The sequence below is a fragment of the Mesoplodon densirostris genome, chromosome 15, assembly GCF_025265405.1.
Source record: "Mesoplodon densirostris isolate mMesDen1 chromosome 15, mMesDen1 primary haplotype, whole genome shotgun sequence".
Taxonomy (NCBI): domain Eukaryota; kingdom Metazoa; phylum Chordata; class Mammalia; order Artiodactyla; family Ziphiidae; genus Mesoplodon; species Mesoplodon densirostris.
The window spans coordinates 39,037,593-39,065,056 of NC_082675.1; the positions used below are offsets into that span (position 1 = coordinate 39,037,593).

The 27,464-nt window shown below is 35.8% G+C and overlaps 1 protein-coding gene across 1 annotated transcript in view; it reads left to right on the plus strand.

Moving 5' to 3' along the window:
• Positions 1–27,464, plus strand: part of MIB1 (MIB E3 ubiquitin protein ligase 1) — a 117,200-nt gene that overhangs the window by 20,981 nt on the left and 68,755 nt on the right. The window contains exons 4-9 of the mRNA XM_060118269.1: positions 3,722–3,826; positions 5,958–6,024; positions 7,333–7,537; positions 14,172–14,355; positions 20,796–20,940; positions 22,573–22,706. Of these exons, the coding sequence (XP_059974252.1) occupies positions 3,722–3,826; positions 5,958–6,024; positions 7,333–7,537; positions 14,172–14,355; positions 20,796–20,940; positions 22,573–22,706 (840 nt within the window). The remainder of the gene's footprint in view (positions 1–3,721; positions 3,827–5,957; positions 6,025–7,332; positions 7,538–14,171; positions 14,356–20,795; positions 20,941–22,572; positions 22,707–27,464) is intronic.

Genomic DNA, 27,464 nt, shown 5'->3' on the forward strand with positions numbered 1-27,464 from the left:
TGGCATCTGGGTGATAACAGCCTTCAGCATGTCTGGCCTGTGAATCACATGGCTACAGTTCAGACAGATTGCCCTTGATGCCTGGTACCCAGCAGTCATCCTGGCAGCTCCCTTTGATGGATCCCGTTGCCTCTTTCCTGGCTGGATCCCATGTTTTCTTTTCTAAGCATTAAAAAATTTATTTATTTATTTTATTTATTTATTTTTGGCTACATTGGGTCTTTGTTGCTGCATGTGTGCTTTCTCTAGTTGTGGCAAGTGGGGGCTACTCTTCATTGTGGTGCACAGCCTTCTCATTGTGGTGGCTTCTCTTGTGGAGCTCGGGCTCTAGGCACATGGGCTTAAGTAGTTGTGGCACGCGGGCTTAGTAGTTGTGGCACGCGGGCTCAGTAGTTGTGGCTCGTGGGCTCTAGAGCACAGGCTCAGTAGTTGTGGTGCACGGGTTTAGTTGCTCCACAGCATGTGGGATCTTCCTGGACCAGGGCTCAAACCTGTGTCCCCTGCATTGGCAGGCAGATTCTTAACCACTGTGCCACCAGGGAAACCCGGATCCCATGTTTTCTGTATCCCATTACATCATCTTACTTAGCTTACTCTTTCCTTTGGTGGTGTACACGTTCTGGTAATGTCTTTTGCAAGAGTGCACAAGAAGTAACTATTTTAATACTTTCATTCTAAGGTTGTTTTTAACTTTATATTCTTCCTCACGCTTAATTTTATGGTCAGAGGGTTGGAAAAAATTTTTTTCATCGGCTTTTCAAAAGCAGTTGCAGCTGAAGTCTGAAGCCACATAAATGGAACTTTCTGGATTTTTGTTATATTGGCACTTCTTAGGGGGATGAAAAGTAGGCATTCTTGAAGCTTTGAGTCATCAGTATTACATTTTTGGTTGGTTATGATTTAATCCTTGTTACATTTTAAGAACAAAATGAAAAGAAAATGAAACCATCTTACACATGTGACTCTAAGTGAGGGAACTTAATATAATAGGAAGTCTCCAGGGTAACATTATTTAAGCACATGTTTGAGATGAAATGTAATTTTTGTCTGACTCTTTTTGACCATGTGTGTGAATGAAGAAAGTTTTTAAGCCTTCCTATGCTGGCCAGTCTTCAGTGCTGGCTGCTCTGTCCCAATCCTCTTTTCTTATCTTTTTTTTCCCTTGAGGTTCAGGATTCCCACCCCATTCTCATAACTACATGTTCTAAACAATATGGCTAGTATGAGCCATATTAAGGGGTATAAACCAACCTAGGCTGATGTAATACTGATACAACCTATGGCCTACCATGTGCCAACATGTACCATGGATTTTTGCTTTGCACCATGGTTTTGGCAAGCATGATACAAAGTCATCATGGAAGTGTGTAGTGTATTCTTAACTACCTACATTAGTATTTCAAGACTTTTCATTTTGCAAATGCTTTCGAATATATGTTGATTGTTTCATACAGGTACGCTAGATATATTTTCTTCTTTTTAAAAAACTTTATTATGGAGAATTTCAAACATACACCAGAATAGAAAGAGTAGTATAACAAATTCCCATGCACCCAACATCCAACTTCAAAAATTATCAACATTTTAAAAAATGCCATTTATTTGTTGAAGAAATCAAGGTTCTTTGGATTTGGCTGATTGATTCTTTATGATATTCTTTAACTTCTTTCTCTGACCCTTGTATTCTTATAAACTAGGTGTTAGGTGTAGAGACATGATTAGATTCAGGTTCGGGTTTTTTTGTCAAGAGTTCCTCATCAGTTGTGTGTGTACTTTCATTGCATCACATCAGGAGGCACATAAAGTTTGATTATCCTACTATTGGTGACGTTAAGATTGATCAGTGCAGGTTTTGTCAGTTTGATCCTTTACAGAGTTTCTCAGCAACCTTTTACCTACTGGTTTTAGCAGCCATTCCGCACATATTTCTTAATCAGAATTGAAAGTATGAAATTAATGTAGTTATTTTCTTATGCCTTCCACTTTCTTCCTTGATTAACCAAATCATATTAACAAATGAAGGAATTTCATTTAGTGATTCAGAGCTTGAGTAATGAATTTGCTTATATCCCAAGTAATTTGAAATTTAGGATGAATTTGATTTAAAGTTTGTAGTCTTTGTTTTTTAGTTGGTCACATGCTTTTTTGTCCCTCTCATAAAAACACAGAGTTATTTAATCTAGCATTGTATTTTTAAAAATGAATGAAATAGAATCTGACTATATTAGAATCAGAAGGGATTTTTTTGCTAAAAATTGCATGTTTCACTTTAGAGTGTTAGAAACTCTTGCTTTGGAAGGTTATACAGTGGTTCGTTGTGAAAATCAGAAAGCAAAGCATGGCAGTGATGGACTCTGCATTCTGTATGGTAGTTACCTCTGTTGGAAGGCAGGAGGGTGGGATTGATGAGAGGCATGCAAGGGAATTGAAAAGTGCTGATAATATTCTTTTTCTTAGTCTGATGTTCATTTTGTTTTTTATTATTCTTTAAAATTTACATATGATATTTTTTATAATGTATAATTTATTTTAAAATTAAAAAGAATAGGTACTCTCTGGCAGCCCAGTGGTTAAGACTCTACGCTCCCAGTGCAGGGGGTATGGGTTTGATCCCTGGTCGGGGAACTGAGATCCTGCATGCTGCACCGTTTGGCCTTTAAAAAAAAAAGAAAAATTAAAAAGAATAGATAGACTCATTTACTAACAATTTGAAATATTGCTCAAATATTTGATTAAATTTTAAGCATAAGAACTTTTTATCTCTACAGAAGGACCTTAAAATACATAGTTTGCAAAACTATTTCTTTAGTACAGGGTGAAAATTAAATGGTCATTATGTATCTTATTTGAAATAGTCTGTTTTTAAGGGCATGCCTTAAAAATTACATTTAACATCAGCCTGGCATTCTAAGTAACTATGTAGCGTGGTTGATTATAAGTGTCAGGGTGGAGAAGAGTAATGAGTTGCGCATGTGCGACTTCCCATTCTGAGCTGTAGACTGGTTCACTTGAGAATACCCAAGTTTAGTGCTCGTTGTGCGTCAGTTTTGTGTAGTTGATTCTTGGTCCTTAAGCAATAGCAACTCCAGTATTTTTTTTTTTTAAGTATTAAACGCTCTTACTAATCAGCCTGCTGGCATGTGGGGCCTAGAGATTGTGTCTGAGTCTCCACTGCAGTCACGGTGTTTCAGCTTAGATGGCCTGCTTTTTGGGGCAACTGAGGGGTGCTGCTGGAGGAGCCAAGTCACTCAAGTCTTCTTTAAACTTGGCCTTTGAGCCTCATGCTTATCAGCGTTTAGCTGACCAGAGAGCGGGTTTACCTTGAATTTTTCAGGGTATTCGGTCAAAGATTTTAAATTTTGTATCAAAGAATAGGTTTAAAAGAATACACTGTTGTTAGAGGGAACCCTTTAAGAGTGAAGATTTTAAATTTTGTATTGAATTATGTATTTTCTGATAATCCATCACTGTAATAATCACTAAGCTTCTCTATTTAAAATTTCTACAGTGGTTTTAGAAATTACCTTATAATATTCTGGAAAATTGTCTGTATAATTCAGTTATATGTTAGAAGTGACATATATTTGGTAAATAAGTATTTTTCATGATCCTGTTACACAGGATTGTAGCTGAAATATTTTTAAAGATTTAAATATAATTAAAAGAACCAACTTCTCCTCTCCTCTTCAAAATTTTTTTTTTCCTCAAAAATTTCCCTTAGGTAACAGAAATCCAAGACTGGAGTGCATCAAGCCCACATAGCGCGGCCTACGTTCTCTGGGACAATGGTGCTAAGAACCTTTACAGAGTTGGCTTTGAGGGCATGGTAAGTGTAAGAACCACAAAAGATGAAAATATTGGACGGGTGAAAGAAGGGAAGTAAAAATAGCCCTTATTGTATTCTTCCATTTTTTCTTTTGTCATCTCCTTTTGTCAGAATACAACCATCTGAATCATGAGTATGCAATTGGAGGGAACATGTGTAAAGTGAGAATTTAATACAATAGGTGTTAGAATTATTTTTTAAGGAGTTTTTTCCTCTGTATTTTTAAAGTGTAGTGTTGATGATTGAAAATGACTGAACTAGAAGCACTTTTTTTTTTTTTTTTTTTTTTTTGGTGATACGCGGGCCTCTCACGGTTGTGGCCTCTCCCATTGCGGAGCACAGGCTCCAGACGCGCAGGCTCAGTGGCCATGGCTCACAGGCCTAGCCGCTCCGCGGCATGTGGGATCTTCCCGGACCGGGGCACGAACCCGTGTCCCCTGCCTCGGCAGGCGGACTCTCAACCACTGTGCCACCAGGGAAGCCCTCCTAGAAGCACTTTGAATTACTTAAGTGCTTAAGGACCATAATGGTAGTTTATTCAATGGATTGTCCTGTATTTCTGCATGTCATGGATCATCGTTCAAATGTTGACCACAGCTATTTAATTTATAGAGTGTAATTAAATATTATATTAATGCTAAAATATTAATGCCTTTTATATCCTTTCCACCTTGAATACATTTTTCATTCAAAGAATTCTTAAATTTCATTTTTTCCCCAACTCTTTTATGCTCATTAGGAGGGGAAAAAATATCCCACTGCCCCTTTGCTTTAATCTCTTCCTTTTATACATAAAAGTGAGCCTTGTGAATCTAGACAGGTAGTTTACTCGCCAATTTTTACAGTTGTATATAGCATTGGTCATTAGTTTTTCATTATTATCTTCATGCCTTTCCCTGTTTTTAAATTGGGAATTTTTGTAGAATTCCAAATGATTATTAACTTGCTTCAAATGAAGCTTTACATGCTGTGTGTGCTCAGGTACTTATTGAGTAGTATACATATAGATTGATCCCATTCTTTTTTGATGGCTGAGTAGTATTCCATTATATGGTTATGCCATTGTTTATATAATGAGATTTCTGTTGATGGGTATCTGGGTTTTTTTTTTTGTTTTTTTCATTGTTGCAAGCGGTGTTTCAGTAAGCATCCTTGTGCATATGTCTTTGTACGTTTATGGGTATATTTCCTTAAGATAGATTCCTAGAAGTGGAACCACTGGGTTAAAGTATCACATTAAACCTGCTTGACCCATGTCTCTTTGGCTAGGATTGAACTAAATGTGAGCTATAGTGGCAAAGGAGGCTGTAAAAGAGAGTTGGATTGGGGTGTGTTTGTGTGTGTATGTGTCTGTATAAAGGAGCTCCTTTCCTTAATATAGTATGTATATACTGATCACTTTATACATGTATATGGTACTGTTAGGCACTTTTAGGTAATCTATTTCTGAATTTTCAGTCACCCTCAAGGTTGCTCTTCTAAGTTCACATTTTCTGTACTTTTCATTATACCACAACTGCCTCCCCATTCAAATACTTAAATACTTTCTTATAAAAGCTAAGTGGGAAGGAACTTGAGTTAACGAAGTTATGGTAAAGTAAGGACTAAAAGTGATATAAATAGGAAATTAACTGGACAAGGAATCAAAAGACTGGATTTGGTTCTTTCCTTTTCTACTTTCTGACTATTTAGTTTTGGCTGATTTCCTTTATACAATACCTGCCTTGTATATATCATAAAATTGATTAGAAAGATCAAATGAGTTGAGCTCTTTTTTGGTAAAAATATCTTTAAAATGGAATATGTTATGTACTTTTGAAATACGAGATTTTTGTTTTAGTTCTTTTTTTCCAGCATGTGTTTTTCAAAGTATGATAATGGTAAAGATCCAGGCATATTAATGTTGAAGTTTAAAAGAAATCTTAAAGTAAAGTGTGACCTATCTGAAGGTCAAGTTTATAGTTTTTGATGGGTGTTTTTGAAAGCAGTGTTCAGTGTGACTGTTACCCGAGAGTTACTCTTCACTTCTGCTGAGGATATGTTCTGAATGAACATTTTTGCGTATTTTAGGTTTTAAGCTCTAGTTGAAGTTTTCAAGGGTGATTTTTCTGCTTTCTTTTCTTTTTCTTAGTCTGACCTGAAGTGTGTCCAGGATGCCAAAGGAGGTTCTTTCTACAGAGATCATTGTCCTGTGCTAGGTGAGTTAGCAGGCTAGAGAAAATTTCTAAGTAATGGGTCAGAGTTCATGGAATCAGAAAAGTGTTTAAATTGGGCTTTAAAAAAATTAGTTACCATTAAAGCTTTTTAAAGACATACTCTTTTGGTTTTATTTTGTTTTAAAGCATTTGTTCTTTTTAATTTATTTAAACTCTGAAAGAATTGTCATGACTTGATAATTGATATACCATTTATATGGCATACTATATTTGAAACTTTTGTCTTTTAACCATAAACTTATATTGTTGAAAAATTTTGTGTTATATGATCAATGTTATATCTCTTATACTACTGAGAATAGGACCTAACAATTTAATGCTTATAAATTCCTTAGAATTTCTGTAAAATTTCTTTGGAAATATAAGAACAGCTCTAAGATTAAGACAATATGATAAATATAATTTCATGTATCATTAAAATAAAAAAAGAACAAGAAAACCAAAACTAGTTTCATTTTATAGATTCTTCATTGTTGGCAAGATGAACATTTACCACATTCTTTTGATTAAACCTTTAGTCTCTGAATGCTTTCCTTTCTCATGTGAACGCTCTATTCCTCTTTCCAAATCATTTGATTTGCCTTATTGCCCAAAAGCGCTGTTCTCTTCCAGCATACTTAATTTTTTTAAAAAGGAGAATGTAGAAGAAAATCTTACGGTTTTGAGGAGATCATCTCTTTCTCTTGCTTTCAGAAACTTTGTTTTGTATCTGGGCTTTACAAGGAAAGTGTAGAATCAGCATACCCATTTCAGATCTCTCAGCATAGTGTTTTATGATCATGAATCCTTTATCCCATAAGTAGTTTTCAAAATAATCTCAGAAATGGGCTTTGAAATATTTAAAAATGCTCTTCAGGCAAAAATCACAAGAACTATTTGGTAACTAATAACAGTAAGCACTTCAGAGGAAAAAAAATTCCAGGGTTCTTTTTCATATACTTTAGTTAGTTATGTTGGCTCTTCAGCAAGTCATCCAGGCAGAAAGGTGAATATTGTCAATGCCCAGAACTTTGTGTTCTGATAGATGGTTGCCTAGTCTTCTGTAGATTCTGCCCTTGTTCAGTCATTGTTGTAAATCATTACATTATTTCTGGTTTTGAGTCTGTTTTCTTTTCTTTCTTTTTTTAAAGCTCTCTAATTCTTGAATTTGATACATATTCTCAAAACATTTTAAGATTAGATAGTAACTAAAACTCAAATATCTTGGGCTTTTTCTTATTTAAAACAGTGCAGTTGCCTATTGTTGCTGTGATTTTCCTTTTCCTTTGTCAACTCCCTCTGCAATTATAGGTGAGCAGAATGGCAACAGGAATCCTGGTGGATTGCAGATTGGTGACCTGGTCAATATAGACCTTGACCTAGAAATTGTACAGTCTTTGCAGCACGGTCATGGAGGATGGACTGATGGCATGTTTGAGACTTTAACTACAACTGGAACTGTTTGTGGCATTGATGAAGATCATGACATTGTAGTACAGTATCCAAGTGGCAATAGGTTGGTTATATTTTTTAATTTTCAGTAATGGCAAATAAAGTTAGTATATAGAGGAAAGAGCCTTAAAGAAAGCAACTAATGTGATATAATAAAGACTTCTTACAGCTAACTCTTCAAGAATAGATGAAAATCCAGAATATGTTGGTAAAGTGGAGGGAAACAAGTAAGAACAGTGTGTGTGTGTGTGTGTGTGTGTGTGTGTGTGTATGTGTATGTGTATATATTTATATGAATATATTTATGATTCAATGTTCTGTGCACTTTTTTTTTCCTTTAGGGGGCAGAATACATTGTATCAGTATTAGGTCCAAGTATAGCTAAAAAGTTCTGTGTTCTGTTGGACTGCATCAGTCTACCCGGAATGAACGGGATAACAGTAAAACTCCTCTGGCCCATATCTCCAGCGTCATCTCATGGTAACACAGCTCTCCCTTGCCACAGACACCTGTGCACACACTAATGCTTATCAGCCACACAGCACTGCGTGTGTTTCCTCACTTCTGTAACCTTTGCACACACCACTCCTTCCATGCAGAATACCCTTTCCTCCTTGTCTCCCTCCTCTGAATTAACTCCTTTGCCTCCTAGAAATATTGAACTTTTATGCTTACTTCCTCTCACCTTCCCCCCTCCCTGGTACATGCATACGCCATTTATCTGTTTAGGTCTCCTGTTATCTACTAAAATGGTTATTTATTTGGTCTCTGGGTTTCGTGTTTCTTGGAGACTGGGCCTGTGTCTTTTATTTATTTGTCCCTAGGGGCCAAAATATTTCCAGTTTACTAGTATGTTTACAGTTTTTTAAAGAAAAAATTCTGTAGTTAAATTGAATAATTGTCAAAGCTTTATTACTGACATGTACATAAAGAAACGAACTCTCTGAGATTCTTTAGGGGAAGGATTATATATGAAATAAGAAAAATTAACATTAAGTTGCTAACCACATTATAGAATTAGCTCTAATTGTGTTTAAATCTTAAGGATACACATGATAATATCAAGAGATACACAAAAAGCATTTGCCAAAATCTAACATCCTTCATGATAAAAATACTAAATAAACTAGGAACCGAAGGGAACTTCTTCAGCTTGATAAAGGACATCGATGAAAAACCCACAGCTAACAGTGTACTCAGTGGGAAAGACAATGCTTTCTCTTTTAAGATCAGGAACAAAACAAGAATGTCTGCTCTCCTCACTTTTATTCCATATTGTCCTAGAAGGTCTAGCTGGGGCAATTAGGCAAGAAAAAGAAATAAGAGAAAGGAAGAAGTTAAACCCTCTCTGTTCACAGGTGACATGAGCTTGTGTATAGAAAAATCTAAAGAATCCACAAAAAAACTATTAGAACTAATAAATGAATTCAGCGTAGTCACAGGATACAAGATCAGTATAGAAAAATCAGTTGTATTTCTGTATACTAGCAATGAACAATCTGAAAATGAAATTAAAAAAAAACAATTCCATTTTCAATATCATCACAAAGAATAAAATACTTAAGAATAAATTTAGCCCAATAAGTACAAGATTTGTATACCAAAAACTGTATAACATTGTTGAAAGAAATTAAAGATGACCTAAATGGAAAGACGTTTCCTGTTTATGGATCAGAAGATTTAATGTTGTTTAGATGGTATATTAGTTTCCTAGGGTTGCCATAACAAATTACCACAAACAGCAGCTTTACAACAGAAATTTATTCTTTCAAATTCTGGAGGCTAGAAGTCCAAAATGAAGATGTTGGCAAGACTGTTTTCTTCTGGAGATCTGAGGGAGAATCTCTTCTATGCCTCTCTCCTGGCTTCTGGCGGTTGTTGGCAATCCTTGGCTTTCCTTGGCTTGTCGATGCATCACTTATTTCTCTGCATCTGTCTTCACATGGTCTTGTCCCCTGTGAGTCTCTGTGCCCCTCTGTTGTCACATGACCTTTTTTTCTTCTGGGTACATAGTTTATTTTCAAATTCATTCAAGTCAGTCTCTGATTAGTCAAGTTCAGACAGTTGTAGGGAGATTATTTGATACCGAGAGCCACATCAACAGTCCTCCAGCCTGCTATTTTATTTTCGTCAAGCCAACATTTGTACCTTAGCCATCCATAAGGAAAGAACCCTAAGGAGTCATAGAAGAAAGTTAATTGAGCTCATGGAAATTCTGGAGTCTTTTACATAGAAAATAATCAAAAGATTATTTTACCTGACCTTATAAAGACACCAGTCATTGGATTTAGGGCCCATCCTAATCCGATATGACCTCATTTTAACTTGATTACATCTGCAAACACTCTGTTTCTAAATATGCTCACATTCCGAGGTGTTGGGGATTAGCATTTCAGCATATCTTTTGGGGAAAATAATTCAACATTTAACATATGACAGTATTCTTGAAACTAATCAGCAGATTCAGTGCAATCCCTATCAAAATCCTTGCCTTTTTTTTTTTTATACAGAAATTGGCAAACTGAACCTTAAATTCATATGGAAACTCAAGGGACCCAGAATAGCCAAAACAGTTTAAAAATGAAGAACAAAGTTGGAGGACTCACACTTCCCAATTTGAAAATTTACCACAAAGCTACAGTAATCAAGACAGTCTATTACTGACTTAAAAATAAGCATGTAGATTGATGGAGTAGAATTGAGTCCAGAAATAAGCCCTTGCATTTAAAGTCAGTTGATATTTGACAGGGGTTCAGCACAGTTCAATGGGGAAAGAACAGTCTTTTCAACAAACGGTGCCGACAGTATTTACAGACATTCAGTCATTGTGGTGTACATCTAATTTAATGTTAACTAATTTCATGTTATATGTCAAGTATACAACAATCTAACATATAAAGCTACAATTAAAAAACAAAACAAAACAAGTGATGCTGAGTCAATTGGATATTGACATGCAAAAGAATGAAATTGGACCCCTGCTACACACCATGTACAAATATTAAGTCAAAATGGATCACAGATCTAAATGCAAGAGCTAAAACGAGAGAAGTCTTAAAACATAGGCATAAATCTTCGTGACCTTGAATTAGACAGTGGTTTCTTAGATACGACCTCCAAAGTAGAAACAACCAAAGAAAGAGTGAATAGACTTCATCAAAATTAAAACTTTTGTGTTTCAAAGGAAACTATCAAGAAAGTGAAGAGACAACCCATGGAATGAGAGAAGATATTTGCAAATCATATGTCTGATTAGGGACTTATATCTAGAATATAGTATAAAGAACTCTTAAAATTCAACAATAAAAGATAAATAATCTAATTGAAAAATGGGCAAAGGATTTGAACAGACAGTTTTCCACAGAAGATATAGAGATGGCCAGTAAACTCATTGCATTGGTCTGCTAGGGCTGCCTTAACAAAATACCACAGACTGGGTGGCTTAAACAACAGAAGTTTATTTTTTTTACAGTTCTGGAGGCTGGAAGTCCAAGAACAAGGTGCCATCAGGGTTGGTTTCTGGTGAGACCTCTTCCTGGCTTGTAGAGGATTGCCTTCTCACATGGCACCCTACCTTTATGACATCATTTAACCTTACTTATGTCCCTAAAGGCCCAGTCTCCAAATACAGTTACATTAAGAGCTAGAGAGCTTTAACATATGAAATTTGGAGGGGCACAATTCATTTTATATCACCCTTGAAGAGATGCAGGACATTATTAGTTATTAGGGAAATGCAATTCAAAACCATTATGAGATACCACTTCACATGCTAGAATGGATAGAATAAAAAGGATAATTACAAGTGTTGCTGAGGGTATAGAGAAATTAGAACCAAACCTTCATACATTGATGGTAAGTACGGAAAGTGGTCTAGATGCTTTGGAAAACAGTTCAGTAGTTCCTCAAAATGCTATGTATAGAGTTACCATATGACCCAGCATATCTACTTCCAGGTTCATACCCAAGAGAATTAAACCATGTGCCCATACAAAAATCTGTACGTGTATGTTTGTAGAAGTATTATTAATAACTGCCAAAATGTGGAAATAACCCAAATGTCTATTAACTGATGAATGGATAAAATGTGATATATCCATCCAATGGAATATTATATTTGGCCATAAAAAGGGATGGAGTACTGACATATGCTGCAACATAGATAAATCTTGAAAACATTATGTTGAGTGAAAGAAGCCAGTCACAAAAGGTCACATATTATCTAATTTTATTTATACAGAATGTCCATAATAAGAAAATCCATAGAAACAGAAAGTATATTACTGGTTGTTAGGGGCGGGGGAGAGAGGGGTGAATTCAGAGTGACTGCTAATCGTTATGGGGGTATCTTTTTGTGGTAATGAAAATGAAATCAGGTAGTGATGGTTGGTTTATACAACTGAATATACTAAAACCACCGAATTACATGCTTTAAATGAGAGAATTGTATGATATGTGAGCTACATCTCAATAAAGCTCTTAATAAAAAAGAAGGAAAAAATCTTACAATTTAAGTTCACAGTAGCATGTACTAGCATATTTTGTCTTAAATAGTATCTTGTTTGTTATTTGGAAATGTTAGGTTAACACAGATTAGGATTATTACTTGCAGAATTCTTCCTCGGTCAAAATTCTTTCTTGGGCAGTAGTGTTATTAGTAACATGACATTTGACTTCTAGAAAATAATCTTTTTTTATTCTTTATTCAACACCAATTTATTAAATACTCATCCTGTATTAGGCCCTGTGATTAGTGTTAGAATTACAAACAAGACATGGTCCTCTGCTTTGAAGGAGTTTCTCTATTAATGTGGATAGACAAAGTCAGAAATAGCTGTATTAAAATGTTTTAAGTAGTTATGATAGGTGAGTATTCAGGCTATTCTGAAGGTACAGAAGAAGAGTGGTCATTTCAGCTGGGCAAATCCGAGAAAACTTAAGCGAGCATGTTACATTAAGTAAGGTTGAAAGATTTGGTTTTCACCTGGGCAAGGAAGTGCTGTAGGCAGAAGGAACAACTTGAGTAGATACTACTGTTCGGGCACTACACAGGTTTGGTAGGTTTTGGAACTTTGGGAGTGAGGTAAATAAAGGTCACCATGATGGATAAGACTGAAAAGAAAACTTTTTGTATTTGAGTTTTATTCTTTTTTTTTTTTTTTTTTTTGTGGTACGCAGGCCTCTCACTGTTGTGGCCTCTCCCATTGCGGGGCACAGGCTCCAGATGCGCAGGCTCAGCGGCCATGGCTCACAGGCCCAGCCGCTGCACGGCACGTGGGATCTTCCCAGACTGGGGCACGAACCCGTGTCCCCTGCATTGGCAGGTGGACTCTCAACCACTGTGCCACCAGGGAAGCCCTTGAGTTTTATTCTTAACTGATCCGAGGCACTTCTTTCTCTTTGTGGTTGTTTTAGAAAGAAAGTTTACATGGTTATAGGAATTTAGTAAGCAGGGTTTTGTGTGTTGTGACCTCTCAGAGCCTTTTATATGCTAAGGACCATTAGAATAAGGAAAGGAGGGTATAATATGCCATATTGTAAAAGTTTATTTGACTAGGGAACCTTTTTTCCCTTGGAGTACCATATGGGACTAGGAGAAATGTGTTTACACTGTGGTACAACTTTTCGATGGGATATTAAGTAGTCAATAAAATGGTGGTTGTGCAGATGGTAGCAGCATAGAAAAATGCTTATGTATAGGAAAGAAGAAATCCGCGTCCGAATTTGTTTTGATACAGTGATTACAAGGATGTAAGATACCCATACATGGCAATTTAAAACTAGATAATATTTTTATCCATGAGATTGCAGTGGTATGGGGAAATAGTGTAGTCTTTGTGGAGCAGTTTGGCTCTATCAGAATTGTAGACAAATATATACTTTGATTAGGTGGTTCCTTTAAGAATCTCTAATGAAATACTGACCCCCATGTGCACAAAGTTGTACATACAGTGATGTTCTTTATAGGATTGTTTGTAATAATAGTGAAAATGTGGAATTACTTTAAATGATAGTCAATAGGAGAATCGCTAAGTACATTTGTGTATATTGGTGCTATGGAATACTCTGTAGCCATTAAATCAAACTAAATAGATCTATATCTGTCACATTGAAAAATAAATGTTCCAAGATGCATTCTCTGAGAAAGAAGAAGTCACAGAATAATATTTATATGAATATTATGATCCCATTTATGGAAAACAAAACAACTCTCTTATAACCATCACTCTGCATATTAATAGAATATTTGCAGGACTACGCAGTGGAATATTAGCTGTGGTGTCTAGTGGGGTGGGGAGTGGTGATCCAGGTGTGTTTGTGTGAAATGGAACTTTCACTTCTACTTTACATGTTTATGAAATGTTTTAATTTTTAACGAGTGTGTACTACTTGTTTTTTTGAGTATGTGTTACTTTTTTTAATAACAATTTTATAAGACATGCAAGTGCGAAAAAATCTAGACAGAAGTGCTAGACAGAAGTGTATCATATTAGGGTGGTGAGATTATGGATAACTCTTTTCCCAAATCTGTATAATAAAATCATAAAAAGAAATACAAATCATTCAGGATGTAATTGTAAAGGATTGCTTTACACTGTTGATGTGTTATAAAGCTTTTTTCCCTGTAATGGTTAACTAAGAATTTGTGCTAAAATTAAGTAAACTTACCCATGTTGAATTTTGGCTTTGATTTTTAGGTGGACCTTCAATCCTGCTGTTCTCACTAAAGCGAACATTGTCCGAAGTGGGGATGCCGCTCAGGGCGCAGAAGGAGGCCCCTCACAGTTCCAAGTGGGTGATCTTGTACAAGTTTGTTATGACCTGGAAAGAATTAAACTTCTACAGAGAGGACATGGAGAATGGGCTGAAGCTATGCTCCCAGTAAGTACATATGAAATAATTTGGGACTAGGAAATATACCATGTTTATGTAGTTTTTAAAAGTTTTTAAAACTTTGATTTTAGAAACTAAATTAGCATAATCCTTTGAGAATTGTAATCTTCATTGGCAGCTTAACATACGTATGCCTTTTATTTTCTAACTTATTTCAGTTAGATTAGCCTGGGAAGGTCCAAAGAAGAGCTATAGTTAATATTTTTTGATAGAGCTTTTAGTGGAGAATGTAATGTTGGGGTGAGGCAAAGAAGCTTCCTGATACTTCACCCCAGAACGAGAGCGACGTGCTCATCCAGTCACCAGCAGTGCTGGACCACCGCTGCTCTCCTCACCTGGGGGCATGCCTCTCTAAAACTTAAGACTGCAAGAGCAGCTCAGACCATGTGCCTTCTGAGATAGCTTTGCTCCCAAAGAGCTACAGTTTAATTTTTTATTTAGTCATTCAATACATTTTTCATCAAATGTTCAACAGTAACAAAATAATTTGTTTGTTCTGCCCTCTCTTCATTCATCTTTCTCTTTCTCCATCTTTTCCTTGCTTCTGTCCTCCTGTCTCTTTCCTTCTGTACTACCTGTTCCATCCTGCCAACTGCCCTTACTGCCTTGCCCTGTATCCCATTCCTTTCCACCTTGCTATATCTTCCTCTTCAGCCCTCCATTTTGCCCACTCCCTGCTCCTGTCTCATCCTGTTCCAAATCCTGTCTTCCCAAGTCCCATCCCATTTAAGCACCTCCTTCCTGTCCCATGTATACCTCCCCTCCCACCCCCTTCATATGACATCCAACCCACCCTGGTGTGTTGTCCAGTCCCCTGTCCTGGTCAACACCTTTTTCTCTTCCTGTCCAGCCCCAACTCCCATTTGCCCTCTGCCCTCTCCTATCCTGTCCAGTCCCCCTTTCCTATCCTTCATGATGTCCTGTCCCTCCATCAGTCCATTCCTCCTTCCTGCCTTAGTCCTTCAGCAGATGTTTTAGCAGAAGCAGTGTGCCTGTTAGCCTTCAGGGATGTAATAGTGAACACAACAGAAAAAACTAATCTCTGTTGTTGTGGTGCTTTCATTCAAAGACATTTCATAGTTTGCACATGATGCTGACATTTTTTATTGCTTTAGTTAGGTATTGAATAAGTGATAGTTGTATTTCAGGGCTATATTTTAGAATCATTATTTTTCTCCACAAAGTTGAGTTCTGTATAATCCCTCTTTGTTTTGTTCGCTTTTGGTATTAAAGTTGGTTAAAAAAATGTATTAATATACTTCAGGCCTCACTATAGTGTGGTGTTACTTAAAATGTCATTTTTTGACGTGTTTTATAGGAGCTATATATACTATTTAAAATTATTTTATAGTCAAGATGTTTTTGTTTTTTCGCCTTATCAGTGACACCTTATAGCATCTTCCATCTGTTGAGTGCCCAGTTATACTGAGCACTGTGCTGAATGATGTATACGTACATATGCAGCACATGCTATATATATGTTTACACATATATACATAAACATACAGACTTCATTTGTCTTAGGAATATTATAAGTAGGTGGTAGTATGACATCCTTATTTTAAATATGAGGAAATCAGAACTAAGATAATGAACTGGAATATGAACCCAAATCTATATTACTTCAAAGCCTGTCTCCCATATTAAGCTGCTGTATAAGCAAAACCTCTAGGTAATTTCTAGAGGGCAGTACTGGGATTCCAGTAGTGATGATGTAGATTTGAATCTTCTCAAATCCTCATGATAAAAACAGTCAACAACTAGATTAGTTAGCATAACCGAAAAAGCTACAAACATCCGTAACAAAGCCAGGTGATAGAATAGTCTTTTGAATCTTAAAATGTGAACGAGTAAAGATAAACCATTGACAGCTACAGGGTCTGCATCTGTGTGGCAGCAGAGAGAATTAATGGAGCATCAGGTGGACCTGAGAAGGGGGAAACTCCAGAATAGCTAATGAGTATTCATTGGTTAGTGTGGTAGATTAATGTGATAACAACAGCCGAACCTGGAAGGGCTCTTGTAGACTCCAGTTTGGGATGAGAGCAATTGGTCCATGCTAAAGTCTGAAGGGACTGGAGTAGCCTGGGGCTATAAACTCTCCAAACCAACCAGCCAAATCTCCCTTCCAGGGCAGAGCCCTCCATTGAGGAGAAAATGCTGGGAATAGAAGCCAGATTGAGTAGGGTAGAGACAGTAGGCACAAAGGAAAGAGTAAATCCAGGCAAAAGTTGGAAGGGATCATGGTCGAATCCCTATGCACTGTTATTATTGAAAAAGGAGAATAAGCAATAGAATAACTTCTCCACAGACAGATGAAAGTACATCAGAAAGATATGCACAGAAAACTAAAATCTAATAATTCAAAATGAGCTAAAAAATTAGGAAAATGATAAAAGACATGAAAGGATGAAATAAGTCATAATTAGAAATGCGGTAGAACTTAGGAAAGAATTTTAAAAAATTCATTTCAGAAATGAAATAAGCTAGAAGCAACATAGAGCAAATAAATACAACCGATAATGCCTTAAGAGAAACAGAAGGTAAAAAGGAGGAAAAATTTTAAAATCAAAAAGATAAAATGTATTTGAGAGAAAGTGACAAATATAGAATATCTAATATATGTGTATTAGGGAATCCTTGCAAAAAGGAAAAAACAGAAACCAAAGTAATGTAATATAACAAATGCTAAAATTTGTAATTCCAGGAAAGTTTACCTGAAATTGAAAGATTTGAAATTAAATATTAAAAGGGCGCATTGCATACCTGGGAGAACTAACCCAGAACACCAAACACAGAGCCATATTCTGGTAAAAGAATAGAATCTTCAAAAAAAGAAAAAATTCTTTGGGTATCTAGGAAAAAAGACCAAGTTACTTGTAAAGGAAAGAAAATCAGATTGTTGTTAAGAAAAAAAATGTGATCTCAATGTTTTATGCCAGAAAACAATGAAGTAACATTTATTTAAGGTGCTCAAGGAAAGAAAACGTAAGCTAAGGATTTTATATACAACCAAACCGACTTTCAAGTGCATAAAGGCTGTAGACTGCTGTGAAATGTAAGAATCCAGAGAATCGAGTCCCCATGAGCCTTTTCTGAGTAATCTATTAGAGAATTAGTTTTAGACAACCAAAATGACAGAAGAAATGTCAACTGAAGGACTGGTAGTGATCATTAAATAAATATTTATTTATTGAACTAAGATTAAATGATAGTTATAAAGGAAACGGTAGAGTTTATAATGGTTATATGCTCTAACAACATAAAGTATGACTGTCAGAAAATGGGCTGGGAATGCAGAGGGGATATGGTAAGTTTAATGAGCTGTTTGATTGCATTTTAGTTATTAATTGGGACTATATAAAGTTTAATATAAACTTTATATTTAAAAAAGCAAACAATGGAAGGATTAACCATAAAGTTAAAGAAAAGTTTTCATGTATAGAAAGGTAATATGATATGGGGGACAAAGGTAGAAGGGAAACATCTTTGAGTATGCCTTATTTTATAGATTTGGTTTGAAATCACATGTATTTTATACAATTAGAAAACAAAATTAAGTTCAAAAAGGAAACTCCCAAAAGTGGAGAATAAAATGAAACAACTGAACCTAAGTGTGTTTCCTATTGGCATAATCATACAGAGAGGAAATTCCAAGTGATTTCCAAACACAGTAATTTGTCCTTATATCCTTATAGGAGGTCTATGCCCTTCAGAACTGCATGAAAAAAAATTTAACAATTTTCATAACTTTATTGTTTGTGATAGTGTTGATATTGTTACTCTGAGACTGTTGTGTGTGTAATATGACAAAAAATCAAATGAGCAGTTATATGATAATTCTAGTTCTGTTATTCCCAGTGACCCTGAGGACCAGAATTACCAGAGAGGAAAAAAGGAGATGCTGATGTAGTATAGAAGAGGTTAAGTAAAGACACTGTAGTCTGGAATTTGAATTGGGAGAGTGTTTAAACTCACGACTTATTTTATCTTTGTTTTAAAACACACTGCACCCCCCTCCATTTCCTAGCTGTCCATGAAAAGGTGTGGAAACAGTGACCATTCCAGTAACAGTAACCAACCTTAGTGCATAGATTATGGTCTCGAAATAGCCTTTCCCTCTGTGAAGAATCAGGGCTCTTTGGAGAAATGGCTAATTCTAGTTCTTTGGCAGGAAGTGAACAAGATGAGCCTCATACCAGATAGCAAGGAAGCTATCGAAGATTTCTAGGTGATGTTAAAAAGATCTAGCAGCCAATTCGAAGGGTTTCTCACCAAATGCAAAGACAGATGAATCTATTAAACTGCACCAATTAGTAAAATTAAGATTGGAGGAATCTTTATAAGACGAATAACCCTGTTTCTTCAACAAGTAATTGGCAAAGAAAAAAAATATGTAGGTTTCGTTAGGAACTTGATTTAAACAAACTAAAAAAAATTGTCATTTGTGAGGCAATCGGAAATTTGAACACTGACTAGTAGTTTATTTTATTATAGTTATTGATAATTTGGGATAGGTTGATAATAGTATTGAAGTTATATTAAAAAAAAAGAGTTTACATGACAAAATAATACAGGAGGGGAGAATGGATAGGGAAAACAAGATTGGCCATGAGCTGACAATTGTTAAAACTGGTTGATGGGTACATGAGGATTCAATATACAATTGTCTATTTTTGTGTGTTTGAGATTTTCCGTAAAGAACAGTTAAGGAGGAAAAAAAAAAGAATGCAGCGTCAAAGAGTTTGAGATGACGGTGGAAAATTCCAGGTGAAAATGGCTAATGAGAAGTTAAAATTGGTGTGTGTTTTGGGGCGAGGAGATGGGTAAACACTGCTGGAGTAGTACATTTTGAAGTCTTTGGAAGTAAGACGACAGTTGTCAAGTGGATTAAATTTCCAAGAAAATAGAGTAAAAAGCAAGGAATAAAGTTTGGGAGAATGAACACACTTAGGAATCTGAAGAAGGAAAAGGAGCCAGTGAGTGGAAAAAGGGAAGGAACAGGCAGAAAGATTAGGCTGTCATCCAGAAATCAAGGGAATATTTTCAAGAAGTTGGAGTCAGATGCTGTGGAGAGGTCAAAAGAGAAAACAAATTTAAGGGCAGTCTCCTCTGTGTTAGGAAATAGTCGGATATTATCACTACTCTTCACCAGTTTTCTAGTGTTGTTATTGGCTATTCTGTTGTGCATAAGAGAATGGGTTTTGGACCTGAGTTTGAAATGGGGCTAATAAGGTTACGTAGCTTTCAGGATTTTATGTATTAGGTGAGTTAATACGTATAAAGCTCTTAGAACAGTACCCACCACGTGAGGGCTGCTGCTTCTGGTTGTGTTCTGTACCTCTTCTTACTCCATATATTTAATAAGCATGTTACTTCTACATACTTCTGTTTTGAAATCAGGCTTGATTCCAAAAAGGATTTAAACATAGATGTAAGTTTTGAGCCCTTTTTGGTTTAAATTGCTTTTTTTAGAAATCAGATTTTCTTTTTTTAGGCTAGATTGATGATGGTTTTGGACCACTTGCGTTACAAGTTCTCAAGAAGTATCTTATGAGGTTAAAAAAGGATTGGGGACTTCCCTGGTGGTGCAATGGTTAAGAATCTGCCTGCCAATGCAGGGGACACAAGATCCCACATGCCGTGGAGTAGGTAAGCCCATGTGCCACAACTGCTGAGCCTGTCTGTGCTCTAGAGCCCGCAAGCGACAACTACTGAGCCCACGTGCCACAACTACTGAAGCCTGCGCACCTAGAGCCTGTGCTCTGCAACAAGAGAAGCCACCGCAATGAGAAGCCCACGCACTGCAACAAAGAGTAGCCCCTGCTTGCTGCAACTAGAGAAAGCCCGTGCGCAGCAATGAAGACCCAATGCAGCCAACAATCAATCAATCAATCAATTTAAAAAATAAATTTACAAAAAAAAAGGATTGAATATCAGAAACCAAGATTTTGTGAACTTTTATGAATAAAATAGATTGTCATGATTGTTTTATATTATTGTGGAAATGTAGTTTTATTAAAATATATATATAAATATATATTTTTTTTGCGGTACGTGGGCCTCTTACTATTGTGGCCTCTCCCATTGCGGAGCACAGGCTCCGGAAGCACAGGCTCAGCGGCCATGGCTCACGGGCCTAGCCGCTCCGCAGCATGTGGGATCTTCCCGGACCAGGGCACGAACCCGTGTCCCCTGCCTTGGCAGGCGGACTCCCAACCACTGCGCCACCAGGGAAGCCCTAAAATATTTTTTAAAGATACTCTTTGAAGTTTGTAACTAATAAACAACCATTTGAATATGATTATCCTTTAAAAGTTTTTTTATTAGGAGTGAAGTAAAATTAGTACTTAGATATGTAAAAACTGGTGGTTGATTTTTACGGTATATACTTCAGACTTGAAACATGAATCTAATTTTTTTTTCAGACTTTAGGTAAAGTTGGCCGAGTACAACAAATTTATTCAGACAGTGATTTAAAGGTGGAAGTCTGTGGAACATCTTGGACGTATAATCCAGCAGCAGTTTCCAAGGTGGCATCTGCAGGATCAGCCATTAGCAATGCATCTGGTGGTATGTTTTGTTTCATGTTTCTCTAAAAGTAATATGGTTTACATTAGAACCTTTCCCAATTCCCCAATTCTTGTATACAGATAATGTCGTATGTGTTCTTGATTTTCTCCTAGATCACATAACCTCACTTGAATATTAACTACCTTTTAAACTTTCGCTAAAGGTTTTTTGGGTTTTTTTTGCTTTTTTCATATGATGAACAATCTTTGTTCTGGCTGAGGTATGCCCTGGAAAAGTTCCATAAATATGTGCTTTTTCTTGGATATATCAAGGGCTTCTCCACATCAAATCTGAGATACCTGAAATTCAACATTCTTACTCCTAGTCGGAAGTTTTGTTTTCTGCTAAAGAACCATCACTTTCTTAGACTACTTTATTTTCTTTTTATTTCCAATATTATTGCTAGCCGATGGCTTTCTTTCTGGATATTTATACATATCAGCTATACTTTTTCTCTTGTCATTTAATAGGAGTTATATACATGCCACAATGAGTAGAAAGCTGTGTTGAGATGTGAGTATGCTGGATGCTTGGGTAGACTCATGCCCAAAATCTTTCCTTCTTATGCTCCAGCTTTATATACACACTCAGTTCACTCAACAGCAAATTACAACTTACTGTATGTGTATTGTTGTCATCCAGAAAAGAAGATAGAACCATAACTGTGAACAGTAAGAAAGTAAAGGAAAACATTGGGTGACCTCCAGTTTTATTTTGTACTGCTTTCTACTTCTTTGCTTCTGTCTTGTCTTTCCTGCTGTAATTTGCTAATGTATTTGAAGTTTAAATCATGTGGTGTTATTTTTACCTTGAGGTTAGATGGCATCACAGTAGGCTGACTTTTAACAAATTGAAAGAGTGAAGGATGGTTAATATCCTTCTCTCAAGTAATGTGGACTAGGTGTTGGACCTCTGCCCCACTTTGTGACTTCTTTCCTTTCCAGTAAATAGATCCAAGAGTTAAGGAGTAGAAATGGGTAGATTTGCTACTGATAAATGCTATTTAGAAAAAAAATCATATTGAAAGGGTTTATGTAAACACATCTCTGGTTCTTTCTTGTTTTAGTCAAAACCAATCCATTGGCACCTTTGAAGTATGTTATTAACCCTTAGAGATCCATTTTTAACTGAAAATTGGTTTGTTCCTAAAATATTTCCCCAGACATTATAGAGATTATATTGCTTTTGAATCATAACCATTGATCTGTTGATCTAGTCTAAGATCTGTAACATTGAGCTCTGAGTGTTCATATGATATACTTAAGAGCTGAAAGACAATTTGTATCATTATGATACTCCCATTGTAGTGTGTTCATTTATAATATCTTTGGTATGACTCCTAAGTCTTGAATTATAGTTTGTATGTAACTCTTGTTTTTCTGAAATGTTAACTTGAAATACATGAATTGGAGTAAACTGGGAATAACTGTGGGCTCGAATTTAATGCAACTTTATATGGTAGTAATTATAACGTGCATGGGTAATATCTGTAGCATAGTACAAAAATAATATTAATGATAGAAGTAATAAAAAAGGAAAAGTATATATTATAGGCATGTGGGTAACGCTTGTCTGTTAGTAGTTAAGGTTTGAGATCCTCCTATATTAGCAGTTTTATTTGATGCTTTACAGAAAGACTCTCCCAACTCTTGAAGAAGTTATTTGAAACCCAAGAATCTGGTGACCTCAATGAAGAATTAGTTAAGGCTGCTGCCAATGGAGATGTTGCTAAAGTGGAAGATTTGCTAAAAAGACCAGATGTGGATGTGAGCATTTTAAAAATTATTTTGAAGCATACACAAGAATGGAATAGTTATAATGAACCTTACACTTTAACAGTTATTATATTTTGCCACATGTGCTTCATCTATTCCTTCTTGCTTGTTTTTCTAAGGTATTTTAAAGAAGACACTGGGCATCACTTCTTCATTGTACATTTCTAAAAGATATTGACATTTTCTTAATACTGACTTTTTAAATTTTATGATTGACAAAATTTACTTTTAGGTTTTTAAGTAGTAAGTGTCCTTTTGGGAAATTCAGTGAAATTTTCTCATGTAAATGTTACCTTATTATGTTTAAAAAATATATTTTAGTAAATTTTATAAGCAATTTTCCATCTCTCTTTTCAAAACATTTAATTTAAACTTTTTCCCTCCCCTCCTTATGAAAATTGACTGTTTCATAGTTTACAATGCAGGTGAATTAGGGGTCATGCATTTTGTGAATCTTAATAGTTTATGTTATAATTTTACCATTTACAAAAGCCATATTTTAAACGGGTTCAAAATTTAAATTTTGGTTCTCACTTAGTCATCCATTGGCTTTGTCATTGCCACTATTGTGGCACCAGTATGATGTCAGTACCAGCCAAGAGACTGTAGGTTGAGTGTCAATTTGGATCATTGTCACTGTCACTGTGTAGTGAGGGCTTTTGTTGCCACATTTTTGTGTGCAAGTATGCTAGATAGTTTGACAAAGATCAGATCTGTAATTATAAGGTGTAAGCATCTTATTTCTATGATCTCATGTGGCATTTTAGGTTTATTAGAGATCAGTTGCAGCAGCATGACACAGTGGTTTCTTTTTTTTTAATTTATTTTTTTTATTTTGCGGTACGCGGGCTTCTCACTGTCGTGGCCTCTCCCGTTGCGGAGCACAGGCTCCGGACGCGCAGGCTCAGAAGCCATGGCTCACGGGCCCAGCCGCTCCGCGGCATGTGGGATCCTCCCAGACCGGGGCACGAACCCGTGTCCCCTGCATCGGCAGGCGGACTCTCAACCCACAGTGGTTTCTTGATTGGTTATGAGCTATGTCACAAATAATTTGTTTCAGATATTAAAGTTTTTTTGTGTTTGGAAAGTAGAGTCAGACTTCTTTTATATTCAGTCAAGCAGATTTACATGTTATTGTACTTAATTTTTTCCTTTAATTACTAATTTATTTTAGTTGTTTTTTTGTATGTCATACATTCTAAAAATTTCAAGGGAAAAACAGTTCTACAAGGTTTGTTATGAAAAACAGCATCTCTTTCTCAATCTTATTTTACTTTTCTTCAGAAGCAGCTGTTTTCACCTCTTTCAGCTGATTTTCTTCATATACTTACCTCCACATCTTTCAGTAACGTATTTCTATTGTTATTTCTTGATTTTTATGTTTTAGGAGTTATCTTTTGATACCTCTCTGTGAAGGTGAGGATTCAGCTTTCTTTTGCCACCTCCAGCCCATCCCCACTACACACATACACACCTCTTCCAGGTTCTTAATGTGGTACTATATTGTATTGTAATTTTGTTAAGATTAAAATTAATTGTGCATGTTATTGTTCAAATGACATTCATATCTAAGCTATGGAGGATACTAGATTGTGTTTTCTTACACAACTTTCTGTTTTCCTTGGTGTTCATAATTGTTCTTTAAAAAAAAAAAACTGAGGTGTAATTTACATACAGTGAAATACATGGATCAGTTTTGACAAATGCATATACCCGCATAATCCACAGCCTTATTAAGATGTAGAACATTTCCTTCGTTCCAAAGAGTTCACTTGTAGTTTTTCCCAGTCTCTCTTAATCCCAAGAGATAATATAAAATTGTTTTCACTTATTAGCAATCTATATTGTTATAATTAATTCTTCTCCAAAATTCTCTCTAATTGTGTAATCTGTCAAGAAATTCAGGCACATCAGGTATTCATTTCATCTTCTGAGAGAGATTTCTCTCAGTGCCTTCTGACCTGTTCCATTTGGCCAGGTTGCTCTCTGTGCCTGATGCCCGTTTGGAATGTCTCTCACCCATCATCCTGGAGGTGCCCTTCCCCTCTCTCCTGTGTTGGATTTTTTGTTTTCTGTATCCTCTGTCCTTCTGTTTCAAAGTTTATTCCCTCTTTTGTAAAGTATGGCTTTTAGTAGCTTCTTCAGAAAAAGAGTGCATGGGAAATAGACCTTCAATATATATATATTTTAACCTTACTATAGGTTTTAGATGGGAATAGAATTCAAGGTTAGATATTATTTTCCTTCAGAATAATCCCATTTTCTTCCAGCATTCAGAATTGCTGTTGAGAAGACTTATTAAGCCATTCTGATTCCTGATCGATACTGCATGTGAGCTGTTTTTTCTTTTTTTCTTTCAAGCATGAACATCTCTTTTTGTCACCACAGTCTGAACTTGTACAATGTTGTGCCTTGATGTGGATCTGTTTTCATCCATTACTTTTAATGCTTGACCTTTTTATTCTGGAAATCATGTCTTTCATATTTGGGAATTTTTGATCATTTTTTGTTTTAGATTTTATTGTTAGAGCAGTTTTACAAACTAAAATTGAGAGAGGTACAGAGATTTCCCATGTATTCCCAGTCTATCCAAATGCATAGCCTCCCCCATTATCAACATCACTTGCTAGAATGGTACATTATTTTACTAAGGATGGCCTATATTGACACATCATAATCACCCAAAGTCCATGGTTTACCTTAGAGTTCACTCTTGGTGTTGTACCTTCTATGGGTTTGTACTAAGGTATAATCATATGTATCCATCATTACAATATCATACAGAGTATTTTTACTGCCCTAAAACTCTTCTGTGGTCTGCCTATTCACCTCTTTTCCCCATCCCACCTCTGGCAACCACTGATCTTTTTATTGTATTCATAGTTTTGCCTTTTCCAGAATGTCATATAGTTGGAATCATACAGTATGTAACCTTTTCAGTTTGGCTTCTTTCACTTAGTAATAGGCATTCAAGTTTCTTCTATGTCTTTCCGTGTCTTGATAGCTTGTTTCTTTTTGATGCTGATTAATATTCCATTGTCTGGTTGCATCAGGGTTTATCCATTCACCTACTGTAGGACATATTGGTTGCTTCCAAGTTTTGTCAGTTATGAATAAAGCTGCTATAAATGTCTGTATGCAGGTTTTTGTGTGGACGTAAGTTTTCAGCTTTCTTTAGATTAGTACTAAGGAATGTGATTGCTGGATCATATAGTAAGAATGTGTTTCCCTGATGGTATAAATTGTGGAGCATCTTTTCATATGCTTATTTGCCATTTGTATGTCTTCTTTGGTGAGGTGTTCAGGTCTTTGGCCCATTTTTTAATTGAGCTGTTTTCTTAATGTTGAGTTTTAAGAGTTCTTTGTATATTTTGGATAACAGTACTTTATTAGATATGTCTTTTGCAAATATTTTTTCCCAGTCCGTGGCTTGTCTTCTCATTACCTTGATATTTTGTTTTGCAGAGCAGAAAATCTTAATTTTAGTGAAGTTCAGCTTATCAACTATTTCTTTCATAGATCATGTCTTTGGTGTTGTATCTTAAAAAAAAGTCATCACCATACCCAAGGTCATCTAGGTTTTCTCCTATGTTATCTTTTAGAAGTTTTATAGTTTTGTGTTTTACATTTAGGTCTGTGATCCATTTTAAGTTAATTTTTGTGAAAGGTGTAAGGTCTGTGTCTAGATTCATTTTTTGCATGTGGATCCAGCACCATTTGTTAAAAAGATTATCTTTGCTCCGTTGTATTGCCTTTGCTTCTTTGTTAAAAATCACTTGACTATATTTATGAGAGGCTATTTCTGGGCTTTCTGTTCTTTTCCTTTGTTCCGTTTGTCTGTTCTTTGGCCAGTACCACACTGTCTTGATTACTGTAGCTTTGTAGTAAGTCTTGGAGTCAGGTAGTGTCGGTCCTCCAGATTTGTTCTTCTTCAGTATTAAGTTGGCTATTCTGGGTCTTTTACCTTTCAATATAAACTGTAGAATCAGTTTGTCATTATCCATAAAATAACTTGCTGGGATTTTGATAGGGATTGCATTGAATTTATGGATCAAGTTGGGAAGAACTGTTAGTCCTTCTATCCATGAACATGGAGTATACTCCATTTATTTAGTTCCTTGATTTCATTCATCAGAGTTTTGTAGTTCTCCTCATGTAGATCTTATACATATTTTGTTAGATTTATACTTTAGTGTTTGATTTTGGGGGGTATAATGGTAATGTGATGGTATTGTGTTTTTTTCTATACATTTCCTTGATTATTAGTGATGTTGAGCATCTTTCTATGTACCTGTTGGCCATCTGTATGTTTTCGTTGGAAAAATGTCCATTCAGATCCTCTGCTCATTCTTTAATCAAATTGCTTTTCTTGCTTTTGAGTTGTATGGGTTCTTTATGTATTTTGGATATTAACTCTTTATCAGATATATGATTTGCACAGATTTTCGCCTATTCAGTAGGTTGCCTTTTCATTTTGTTGATGATTTCCTTTGCTGTGCCTTGATATTATGTTCTCAGTTTCATATTCTACTTGTTTGTTAGCATATAGGAATGCAATTGACACTTGTGTACACAACCTTGTATCCTGCAGCCTAGCTGTAATTGCTTATTAGTTCCAGGAGTTTTTTGGTCTCTTTAAGATTTTCTACATAGATGATCATGTCATCTGTGAACAAGGACAGTTTCCTGTCTTCCTTCTCAATCTGTATACCTTTTCTTTTCTTTTCTTGCCTTGCTGTATTAGCAAGG